The sequence below is a fragment of the Leptinotarsa decemlineata genome, unplaced genomic scaffold (assembly GCF_025532065.1).
Source record: "Leptinotarsa decemlineata unplaced genomic scaffold, Ldec_3_MD MMD2_tig00000576_RagTag_RagTag, whole genome shotgun sequence".
Lineage (NCBI taxonomy): Eukaryota > Metazoa > Arthropoda > Insecta > Coleoptera > Chrysomelidae > Leptinotarsa > Leptinotarsa decemlineata.
Genome location: NW_027412551.1, coordinates 3,422,407 through 3,435,748, shown reverse-complemented (window position 1 = coordinate 3,435,748; position 13,342 = coordinate 3,422,407). Strand labels below are relative to the sequence as shown.

The 13,342-nt window shown below is 34.2% G+C and overlaps 1 protein-coding gene across 5 annotated transcripts in view; it reads left to right on the top strand.

The window, feature by feature from the left end:
* LOC111505255 (uncharacterized) overlaps positions 1–13,342 on the top strand; it is a 95,315-nt gene that overhangs the window by 31,834 nt on the left and 50,139 nt on the right. For all 5 annotated transcript variants that reach the window (XR_012465243.1, XM_074174282.1, XM_074174280.1 and 2 more), the window contains one exon: positions 12,020–12,100. Coding sequence is in view for 4 of the 5 variants with exons in the window: in XM_074174282.1 (XP_074030383.1) it covers positions 12,020–12,100 (81 nt within the window). In the remaining variant the exon portion in view is untranslated. The remainder of the gene's footprint in view (positions 1–12,019; positions 12,101–13,342) is intronic.

The following is a 13,342-nucleotide window of genomic DNA, read 5'->3' as shown; positions in this document are numbered from 1 at the left end:
TTAAGATAAGAAATAATTCCAAAGTATATGAAATTTATCATAAAATGTATTCTACCACAAAGGTACGAATGAACAGACAGAAACATTTTCAGAAGTACCAACACCACCTGAAGTGAACAGATGACACACAAGTTTGGAAGTTTTTCAGTTCGTAAAATTAATTTATTAACAAATACGTTCTTAGTTTGACTTGAAAATGGCAAACAAATACCAATGAAAACAATGTCAAAACAATGTGAGATCTCGTTAATTCTTATCAAGAACAAGTTTTGAATTTTGATGGGTTTCCATCAGTAAGTAGACAACAAACCCCATCAAAATTGTTTTATCGAACATTGTTATTGATATCGAATGTTGTTATTACACTACCATACACTTTAAAAATAAAGAATTGTATTCTAACCATTCTCAAAATATCACTTTCAAAGATGCATGCAAAATCTTGAATTACGGTACATATTATAATAGTCCACATTCATCTAAGGTTCAAAAACGGCATTGTCAAGAAAAAAATATAGAAGTGGTGTCTAATCGAATATATATATATATATATATATATATATATATATATATATATATATATATATATATATATATATATATATATATATATATATATATATATATATTGGGATGTTGTATCCGGTTTCAACTTTCTGTCCTCGCCAGACGTCGCCTTCACATCGAAAATCGCAAAAAATCTTGAAATTATGTCCCTTTTTTAAAAGCTTTTATTTAACTTGGCTTGTGTGTATGTTAACAAATCTTGCAAGTTTAATTTGACCCACTTCCCGGTATCCAATTGACCTGAAATTTTGCATGCTGGTCCAGAACCGATGACAATGCATATTAATCATAAACGTGACCTGATGCTGCTGCCAGGATCGGCTCCGTAAGAGAGATCTCCTCAGCGGTTAATAGCAGGGACACGAAATTTTGTATACGCATTCGTTTATGATGGGCAGTTGGTAGGCCCACCATGAAATAGATGCCATATCCAGGGTTGGCTTCAATAAAAAAAAATTCTAGAAATAAAATCAAATCAAGCTTTTATCTTTAAATACCTACTTTCCAACTCTAAAAAAAAATGTTTTTCCGTTAACCAGCTGTCGCACCCCTATGAACGACAACCCTCAGAAGTCGAAACTTGTGCGAGCTAAGGATTAACGAGGTCTTACCTTTTAACGTGTGATTCCTAACACGGGATGGATGATAGCAAGTGAAGATCGATCGTTCAGACTAGGGCTTGAACCACCGACCAACACGGCAGTCAATTCGAGTGAGTGAACAAATCACCCACGCCGCTTGGCTACCGACCGACCGACTAAAAAGAAGACAATAAATGGTGTAGTAGGTTGTAAGAACCCATATTTATTAGCATTGTAAAAAAATATTATTATCTACCACCCTTTAAGTTCCCAGAGTAAGTGAGTCCATCACGCAGTCTGAGCAACAGGCACAAGAGGCATACCATGACTTGTGTAATTTGGTGAGATGGGCGTCATTAGCATTGGTTCCTTAAATTTTCCTGTTGAAGGACTCTCCGTTTTATAGATGGACTTTCGTATTGATCGATAACTATCGATTGAAACTAAAAAATAAAAAAAAATGGTAAAAACATTCTTAAAACAAGCTTTTATTTTAGTGCCCTGAAGTAAAAATAAAATTTTTAATCACATTAACCACATTCATTTATGACTTTACAGAATTGAAATTATAATAAAAGCGATGCCTAGAAGAAATGTCTACATATTCAGTCAGATGAAATTTAAATAAAACTTTAAATTTCAAACCCGATAAATCCTATGTGTGCAAAAAATTTATTTAAGGTTAAAGTTCCACATTTCAAGCATTCACGGCACTTTTATTTAATTACAAACATTATGAATTGCTTACAAGTTTAGTAGGTGCCTACCTAATTACAAAATTTCAATTACAAATTGAAATTATCGCGACAAGCTTTTAACATAATTTCAATTCTGTAAAGTCATAAATGAATGTGGTTAATGTGATTTAAAATTTTATTTTGATCTTTTTAAGGCACTAAAATAAAAGCTTGTTTTAAAAATTTTTGTATCATGATTTTATTAGTTTTTTTGAGAATACTTGTTTTTATAAGAAGCAGATAAAATATATATCAACATTATAATTCGGATAATATTCGATTCCGCTTCATAAGGACTAGAAAATTCGTTTCAGAGAATAAAAAAATACGATAAATGAATTGGTTCACATCGCCATCGACACACGAAAATCTCAGCAATAACATTCAGATTCAATTTCGCTGGTAATATGATTTATTCGGGTGTGTTTTATTGTGCCATAATTATGTGAGAGAGAATTTATAGCTACGACAACGTTAATGTAAATAATAAAACAGTTTGAGTCAGCCAAGGATGTAATGAGTCACCTAAGTTAATTGAACCTATAACATTGATACTACTGTAAATTAATGAAATTGTCTCGGACAAGTGATGAATCCTCATAAGCAGCTTTTACTTGAACGTTTTTCAGAACCGTAGTCCAGGTTCTTAGGTTTAGTTTATCAAATAGGTATATAAGTCTCCACTTCATTTTATTAATGTTAATATTAAAGGAAAAAGAATTGATAAAATTAAAAAAGTATAAATTTTCAGTGGGGATGTAATATTTCTGTATTGATGTTATACTTATTCATTAACCCTACAGTGCTCAATGTTTTATATATTCAATACATCCATCAAATTATACATTTAAGAGCTTATAAATCTCAAGTAGTCGCCAAAACATTTTGTCACATATTTGGAACACCTCTATGTACAGGGTGAGTCAACAAAATTCCCTCGATTCATTGCTATCAGGAGAAACAATTTTTAACTGCTCAATTTTTTTTGTCGTTAAATCGATGAATAGTATCTTTAAAAATTATTTTCTCGCATACGATTACATATTTTTTAGCTCTCTAAGGAATTTTTGTTTTCCAATTTCCATTACGGCATTGCCAAGTTATCCCAGACAAACCTATTTTGCAGACAATATTTTTTTAATTCACCATCCGCATGTCGACATGAATTAAGTGGATTTTTTTAGGAATAGTTAGTCAACATCACTATGATACTTTCTGGAATCACAACTTTCGGAAACCATATATAGGGTGCTCGGTAAAACCGGTAAAAACACCCTGTATTTTTTCATTTGTATGAAATGTTTCAACATTTCACTACATTTTTTATCAGAGTTATACTATACGAAAAACTGATATTTTACAAGTCATACCAAGTTTTAGTAATTGTTGTAACCACATAAAAATTTATTTTCTTACGTTCACTTACTCAAATTTGTTTTTCGAATATTCAAACTAATCGCTAGTACATTAGCATTTTTCATACCGTCTAGTGATAGTTATCAACGGTTTCAACGGTAAGAAATGCGTACAAAACCAAACGCTAAATGCACACACATCGATTTTGGACGGCCGATTTTATACCGGTCGTCCAAATTCCAATAGTGACCCACATGTGAACACGCCGACCGGTGATCGTCTCGATCGTCTACGCATTAACTTCATTTTGGTAGTGCGTGCTAATTACGACAACAAAGCAACTGATTGTTTGACCGATAAAAATATGGTGAGTGTGCAAGCACCCGCTATTAATAAAATATCGTCCGATATGCGGCCGATTTTATACCGGTCGTCCAAATTCCAATAGTGAACCACATGTGGGAACGGGACCTGGCACACACGCCGACCGGTGATCGTCGCCGGTAAAATACCGGTGAGCAGCCGTCCACTGCCACTGTATCACCGGCAGTACCGGGAAGTAGTGGCGTACATGACTAAATACACTCTTGCATACTCACCGGTTTTTTACCGACCATTCCAGTCTCGAATGCTCGGTGAAATTGTAGTTACTACGCATTAACTTCGTTTTGGTAGTGCGTGCTAATTACGACAACAAAGCAACTGATTGTTTGACTGATAAAAATCCGATGAGTGTGCAAGCACCCGCTACGAATAAAATATCGTCCGATTTTATACTGGCCGTCCAAATTCCAATAGTGACCCACATGTGAACACGCCGACCGGTGATCGTCTCGATCGTCTACGCATTAACTTCATTTTGGTAGTGCGTGCTAATTACGACAACAAAGCAACTGATTGTTTGACTGATAAAAATCCGGTGAGTGTGCAAGCACCCGCTACCAATAAAATATCGGCCGATTTTATACTGACCGTCCAAACTAGCGTTACGCTAGTTGCACACACACCGATTTTGGAAATTAGATTGTCTTATTTTTTATTTCAAAAGAAATACTACGCACACCGTATCGAATGCCTTCGATAGGTCAAAGAATAGTGATAAGACGTAGTAAGAATGTAATCGAGAAGATGGTAGGAAGCTGTTTCAAGGGATCTCTTTTTAACAAAACCGTGCTGAGAGGTTGATAGTAAGTTGTTGCTTTCCAGGTAATCGGTTATTCCGTTTACTATTATCTTTTCTATTAATTTGGATAAGTAGATTATTATCAATCTGAGTGTAAATGTAATCGAGAAGATGGTAGGAAGCTGTTTCAATGGATCTCTTTTTAACAAAACCGTGCTGAGAGGTTGAGAGTAAGTTGTTGCTTTCCAGGTAATCGGTTATTCCGTTTACTATTATCTTTTCTATTAATTTGGATAAGGAACAGAGCAGCGATATTTGCCTGTAATTGTCAATTTCATTTAAATTACCTTTTTTGTGGAGGGGAATCACAAGTGCCTTTTTTAAAACATCAGGAAAGATTCCTTGCACGAGAGATTGTTCTATAAGAAAAGTTAGTGGTTTAATAATAGCGGGATAGTAATGATATAAATTTCATCCATACCGGAGGATGATTTGTTCTTCATTTCAAATAAGGTTTTCGATATTTCGTATTCAGTGATGGGTGGCGATTTAAATGGAAATTTGATGTTGATTTCCTTTACGAGGGTGCAAGGAAGGCCATGTTCTGTCCCAAGTGATTTGACATAGCTATTTCTGCTGCATTTGCGAAATGATCGGCAAACAATTCCGCAGTCGCAGTAGTGTCAGATGTAAGACAATTTTTGGTTGTAAGAGTAATATCATTTTTTTGTTTACTATGTTTTCGTCCTAATTCATAATTTATTATGTTCCATGTTTCTTTGGTTTTGTTAGTTGCCTTACTTATTTTAGTCCTGTAATATGTTTGTTTTGCCAATTTAACTTTATGTCTATGTGCTCTCATTTTGTTTTTATAGCTTTCCCAAAGGACGCCATTTTCATGGTACGAGGCAAGAACGACTTTGTCCTGGCCTTCACTGTCAACGGCCAGCATTACAGGTCGATGATCACCAAATTCTTTTGGCCTGAATTGGTTGATCCGTACACCAACGACCTGTTGTTTCAATAAGACGGCGCTACGTACCACACAGTTCATGCCACATTGGATATTCTGCACGACCGATTTGAGGGCATGGTCATCTCACGTGGAGGTGATGTGAACTGGCCACCGAGATTGTGCCATTTGACCCCATTAGACTTTTTTTGTGGGGTTTTCTCAAGTCGCAGATGTATGCTAATAAGCCACAAACCATAGCGGTCCTCAAAGCCAGAGTCATAGAAAATTGGACGTTTCGGATGCATCCCCCCCTCACCTATTGATACCACACATAATGGCATCAATAGGTCTTTCAAACGAATAAAAAATTTCGAAGATATCTCACACACACTTTTGTTTTATTCAAATTTAAAAATAGGAAGCGCCCAATGAAACACCTTATACTTGTTTGCCGTGCTAGTGCGAGTCGGTTTAAACCGAGCGGTATAATTTTTTCGGTTATTAAACAAAAGATTGATAATCAAAAGTGGAGCAGTAACGGCCGTTTCGCTTCGTAATGCACAATCAGATTCGTAATAAGACTGCAATCTTCTGTAACTGGTATATGGTAATGCATAATGATGTGTGATTGGCGGAACCAGTTGCTGTACGATTTCCCTTTATTTGCTCCACGAAACCGTGATTGAGTCATTCTTAGTACGCGCATAGATGTTTTCATTGATGAAATTTTGTTACATACAGTGTGTCAAAGAAGTTTGAAGTGAAGCAGTGAAGTTTTCGAAAATGTTTCGTACAAAAATTTCAAATATCAGGACATTGGACTTTTTTTTATTATCTACCAAACTTCAGGATACCGCATAGAACGTGGAGTATCAAAGTTAGGTTTTTCTAAAATGAAACAACATATATTTATTTCCATATTCTGATCAAGTCGGAAAAAAACTTTCAATATTATGTGTTTACCAAGGAATAACGATCTTACACCCGATGGTATACCCGAGGAAATAGACGTGTATTCAACGTTTGTTTGCAAGTACTTGACAATGTTTCATGGTAAATTTTCCTAGTTCGGACTTCCATTGTCTAATTTGGTTCGAAATCTCTGAAAGAACAAATAAAATCAAAAATCAAAATGAATAGCTAAAAAGTAACAATTATATTGAGTAATAAATTCAATAGAATGAAAAACAAAGAATTAAAACTTGAACAAATAAAAATCAAAAAGTTAAGTGAAGTAACTTGGTTTGGTTTTCATTTTATTGTATTTATTGCTCAATATAATTGTTATTTTTTAGCTATTCATTTTAATTTTATTTGTTTTTTTTCAGATATTTTAAATCATATATCCTATTAGATAATAGAAGTTCGAACTAATAAAATTCACAGGTGTATTGTTGTAAATCATCCCATGAAAAAAAAAAAACGCCGGCCGCCGCTGGCAGTCGTAAATCGATTATGACGTGGCACTCAACTCTACTTGCGCTTCGCGACTGTTCTAGTCATCGGTCATCGCGTCGCTTCGATAGATTTGTAGCGAATTCCATTTCGGCTTCGAGTTACCTCGATTACCATAATATAAACGCTCCCAACACCCCGATCGAAGTGAAGTCAAGAAGTTTTGCGGACAGTGCGGTACGGAGCGATCTGTTAAGGCGATAGACAATGAATTTTAGTTGAAGCTTCAGTTAGGGTGTTTGATTGTATTAACAGTGAAATAAAGTTAAGTTTGAGTATTGTACAAGTGTATTCAATTATTGTCAAACCGTAGTAAAAATACCTGCATACCTTCAAACTCTACAGATTAAAATTAATCTGAAAAATCCAGAAATAATTTTCTCTTTACGTATGATTTTCTATTGAAAGTTTTCTACAAATATGGGATTGTATGATGAAACACCTAGCAGTTACAAATAAATAACACTCGAGAAATTATTAAACTTTCAAAAAATATTGTCTTCTCAGAAGAAAATTTCAAATAATGATATTATTTTATTGTCAGATAATGAGTCGATGAAACGTGTAAGTTATTCTGTAAATTTCACAATTAAATTTTATAGGAAACTAACTAACCGACCCCAAAATTTTTACGGTTCTATTGTTACCAAAATAATCAAATTGGCAATGTGAGGCCCTATAAACATTTCTAATATAATAATAATAATAGTAATAATGAAAAGAGAAATGAAACTTTCTATGTTTTTAACCACTGCATTAACGTTAGTTACAAATAATAGTAATTATTGTTTTCATTGATAGGTAAGAAAAAAAATAATACGATGTATGGAATACAATATATGCAATCCACCCACATACCTATCCAACGACAGAATTTAATTTCTGATCTTTCACGAATGACTCGATCAGAAGTTGCTCTTTCATAATAATAACATCTGAAATCTGTTTTTCCGTTAATCAAGTGTCGCCCCCATACGAACGACAACTCTCAGAAGTTGAGAAACTTGTGCGAGCTAAGGACTAACGAGGTCTTACCTTGTAACGTGTGATTCCTAACACTAATAATTCCTAATATAATATTGGTACTTCGACATCGAATTTAAAAAATATAATGTAAAAAAATACTTGTCTGTATTTGCAATGGAAATAAATGTCAGAGGAGGTGCTACACAACCGCAACTTTATGAGAAACATTGTCAGATATTTGGAGATTTTGTAGTGTGGGGTGATATTTTTATGTGAAATAGTGTCATTCAAATGACGCATTTCAGGATTTTTCTCGAAAATTGTCAGTAAGGCAAAAAGTGTATTTATCCGTTACCGTTGAACCGTACTTTGATAATGTCACTATTCTCAATATTTTATGTTATATTTTATGTTATAATATGTTCGCAATGAAAGGATTAGTAACATTGAGTTTGAACATCTTATGTACCAGCAAGTGCAACAGATATAAGAAAATCTATTTTCAAAGTTTAGTTTCACACACAATGACCCGAACCATTATGCGAACAGCTGCACTTGACATTTAAAAATAGTACTACTGGTAGCAGTTAACACTAACAGTGTTTTCCATTCGACTGACGCCAATAATTTCGCAAGTCGCGTGTAAAGATGTTCCTCTACCAATCCAATAATTCTACATTACAAACATTTTGTATTTAAATTTCCTGTTTTATAATCTTACATTACCAGAATGAAATCGTCCGCAGCATTATAATCTTCACCTAAAACTGTGACTGTGACCAGCAAATTGTGTGACTAACAACTATCTCGCAGTCAGACAACAATTTGCTGAGGTCAGGTGTTTTGAACTAAAGTAAACAATTATTTTTGGTTTTTTTAATTTCATATCATATCATTTCATTCGATAATGTTGGCTGTTGATATTATCTTCAATTCTGATTAAAAATTGATCAATTTCTTTCCAACATATCTTTACCGAACTTTTTTGATTCAATTTTTTTGTTTTAATATAACTCGGAAAATATTAGTAAATTGGAAATATCCAATATACGAGGCCTGTTCAAAAAATAAGGCGTCATTTTTTTCCAAAAATATTTATTAATTTATCAGTTTTGTCCCCTTCAAAGTAGTCCACCTCACATCACTTGTGCCCGTGTTTTTTCCAATCCTCGAAGTAGTTTTAATATGCACTTTTTAGTCCATGAGCTCTCTCAGCGATTCTGTTTTTATTTCAATCGTCGCAAAACGCTGTCCTTTCTCGAGTCTCTTCAATCTTGGTAACAGAAAGAAGTAGCAGGAGGGCAACTCTGGTACAGTGGCTGAGGCATGATTACGGTGTTGTCTTTGGCCAAAAAATGACGAACAAACAATGACCAGTGAGTAGGTGTATTATCGTGGTAAAAAAATCGATTTATTTTCAACAGGAGCACCCAGTTACAGGAAATGCTATTATTACAGAGTATTTATGAAATAAATATTAAAAATAATGGAATAAAGAACTGTATAAAAGTAAATGCTAAAACAAAGTATATATAAAGTATACGTAGAATTTCAAAAGAAGAATGAAAAATTGAGTATATAACACAAAAAGTAGTGTCCGACCGAAAGTGGTTTTTACGACCGAAACCGAAAACAAATTTCGGCAACGGTCTCAGTTTTGGATGAAACCGAAACCTAAACTTTCTTACAAGGATTATGTTTTGAGGAAAAATAACAGTCAGTCTTTATTTTTTTATCTTTAAATGAAAACGTTATGCAGTCTTCGACATTTTTACTTATTGACAATCAACATAACAAACCCTTATTTAAGAAAAAATATTAATTGCACCTTGAAAATACTCAAAATAGGTGAGGTGTTTATTTGAGTAGGTGAAGATCTTCCTTTTGAATATCATTGAAGGTTTTTCAAAAATATTATACATAAAATTACTTATTTAAGTTGTTACCTAATATCACAAAAGGTACTTGATATTTATGTAATAAACAAAGTAAATCACAAAGTAAGTCACGAGTCATGACAGGATTAGGCACGTGGACTCGGCAAAATGTCTTTGTTGCTTTGCTTGCATGAAATTCAACGCGCCGAACATGACCGATCACAGCGCGGGAACTCCCGAATGCAGTATCGGTCGTAGTTTCGGCAGGTTTGCCGCCGAAACCTGTTTTTTTGCAGAAACTCGACCGAAACCGAACTTTCGGTCGGACACTAACAAAAAGTTACAAATCATGCAATGTAGCAGTACCTACTGACACAAATGTTATTCATAGTATTATTAAAAGTGATTGTGGATACATGATACCAAGGCGCCCAGAGAGTCAAAATGAATATCGCAATGTTCACAGATTTTATTGAAGCTACTGCACATAAAATGCAATGGTGTTGTAGCATAACATTTGTGCGACAGATTGTGTCGACCTTTGCTTCTTGGTACTAAGATATTAATCTCCGATAAAAGAACCATACTGTCAATATTGTTGTTTAGTAATTTTTGCAGGGATTTTATACCAAGGATAACTTTCCCATTTTCCAAAGATGTTATATCAAATCGTGTTAACAAAATGTTATGATCGATGCCTCGCGGGGGGGTATTCTCCATCAACTTTTAGACATAAGTATTTTAGTAACTTCCTCTGCACGCTCTCAATTGATGTTTTTTGGTAGTCGTATACTGGATTCAATAACACAGAGCCATACTCTAACTTAGATCTGGCATACGCAAAATATAGCAATTTTAAGGTGGCAATACTTTTGAAGTTTTAGCCATTTCTGTAAATGAATCCAAGCATCATATTTGCGTCAGCAGTCATATTCCTTATAGGTGTTGTAAATGTTAATTTACTGTCGTAGGCAATACCAAGATCTTTTATATCGTGTAAGCGGTTGATTTTAGTATTGTTGATTGAATAATCGGGCATTAAAGTTCGCTTTTTTGTTGTAAATGATATTATTTTACATTTGGATACGTTCAGTTGTAAACGATTATTATTACACCAAAGTTTGATTACATCTAATTCATGTACACGTTGGCAGCCAGTAATGTCGTCGATTTTATAATATAGTTTCAGGTCTTCTGCAAGTAGTAGGCTAGGAATATTCAAAGAGGTTGCCAAATCATTAATAAAAATCAAAAATAAAATAGGTCCAAGATTAGAACCTTGTGGTACCTCAGATGTAACTACGTACTGAGCCGATTTGAAAAATTCATATTCGACGATGCAAAAGCCACAACAATGTGGCAGGAACTCTTGACTGTCGCACGCTTCATACCAAAAATTTTCGAAAGAATGTCGTGCCTGCCAACATCCTCAGCAACTTCTTTAATAGGGATTCTACGATTCTCCATAACAATTTTTTTCACTTCCTCAACATTTTCATTGGTTGTGTGTCCAAGGCCAGCGTCTTCATTCACATCTTCTCGGCCTTCTGTGAAAAGCTTGTACCACTTTTTTCTGATTCAGAGTTCAATCAACGTATGCCACTGTCAACATTTCAAGTGTTTTTGAGCACTCAATTAAATTTTTTACTCAAAAATTTATGCAAATTTTTCAAACCATTTTTTTTTCGATAGCACAAAATCGTTCGAACACATAAAACACTTATTACTTTTATACCCCTCTTCAACAAACTAAACATGTTAAACATCTGAAAATCTGAACATACGTTCGATACAAGTGTACCAACGTAAAAACAATCGCTAATCGAATGTACGTAACTTGAGAAAATTTGCAAGTTCATCTTATTTTCTGAACAGACCTCTTTTTGATGAAAATCGAAGAATCATCACTACTTACTGAGTACCAAATGAATATTGCTACGTTTTTCTCCGTGGATTGACCAATAATTGACTACACTGAATAATCAAACTTAACTTTATTATGCTATCGCTTTACTAGATCACTTTGCGTACCGCTCTGTAACGTCAACTTGACTGTTTGAATATCTATCGCCTTACTTGATCACTTCGCGTATCGCACTATATCTTCCACTTGGCTGTGTACTTGACTGAGTCGATTCGCTCGCAGCCAGCGTTTAAATATCGTAATCGAACATCGTAGAATTTTCGCCGAAGTTCCATCGACATCAGTAGCATGACTCTCGTTGCTTCTCGAGTGGCAGGGAACATTGGGCATCCCCGCGCTTTTAGCTACGTCACGTTTGGTTAATGGTTACCAGTGGCGGCCGGCGTTACTTTCTTTAGGGCATGATCTACAACAATATTAAAATGAAAATTTATTGCTTCAAAAAGGATTTTCAATACTTTATCTCTTTTTGTTACAGGATGATGGTCTATCTGAACCATTAGATTATACCATGGAATCACTTCTTCTGGGCCGACATACAAATGCTACGTCACCTAATGTAAGTGTATTTTAATTTTTAACGACTTTTTTTCTCGTTATTTTCATCATTCAGTAAGCACATTTATACATTCAATATTGCCTTATTGAATGATTTTGTCAGCCATAGGCTTTAAATGTGCTTGAGTATAGAGAAATATGCTCTCATGAAATATGAATTATCGTCAAATCTTTCGTTATAAATCGGTGAAGTGGAAAACGTGCTATTTTCGTTAACCAGGTATCGTCCCCATATGAACGAACAAAATCGGTACTTGTGCGAGCTAAGGATCAACGAGGACTTTTCTTTTAGCGTTCGATACCTAGTATGGGTTAGACGATATGTATGCAGTGAATGTCTCTAGTCTCAAAGTTGAATTCGAATAAAAGCGGTTGTTTCAAGAGTGGAGTTCATTAAACGACTATCGTCTATCAAGTCCAAGTTCTTGTTTTATCCTAGTTAGTTTTAGTAGTATTATAGTTTGTATGACTAGAATAATTCCTAAAATCTTTTCTGGAAATTGGAAGAAATTGCACTAAAATAACTATAATAATTTGAACTAAACAGAAATGAGTCTCACTACTCTTTTTAATTTCCGATGAGTTCTGAATCAATTGAACTTGTGCAAAGTATAACATAAATAGCTGTGGCTATGAGTTTCAAACTGTAAACGTTTATTGAATTGGTGTTTGAAATGTTTCTTCCTTCTATAACTAATCCCAAAACTGCTGTACACCAAAAATAACTCATAAAATTATCATGTAAATTTATTCTTTCCACATTGTTTGGAATTGGCAATTCTCGGACTGTCACTTTTTCATCCATCATACTGATGAATTGTAGACGTGCGTGTAGATTCTTCTTATATAAATTAGTCATTATTTTATACAGGGTATCTCATAATTTTGTTAACAACCGATATCCCTGTTATTAGAAACTTTTTTTTTCAATTGAATGGGATATATTTTTAGCAGAGATTAATTTTTGAGAGAGAAAGATTTTGCCTTTCTACGTCTCCTTTTTACAAAAAACGTGTGGGAGTCTTCGAAAGAAAGGAAGAGAGCAATTAATTTCAAAATGAGCTCTTTACGAAGATGTGTAGGTCATGCAAAGACACAAATTTCGAAACAACTTCTTTCATATAAACATTGAATTACACGAAAGAAAGAATACTTTCGAAACAACTACTTTTATTACTTCTATATGAACGAATTATAAAAAACACTTCCTTCTATTCAGTTCGTACTCCAAACATTCGTTGTG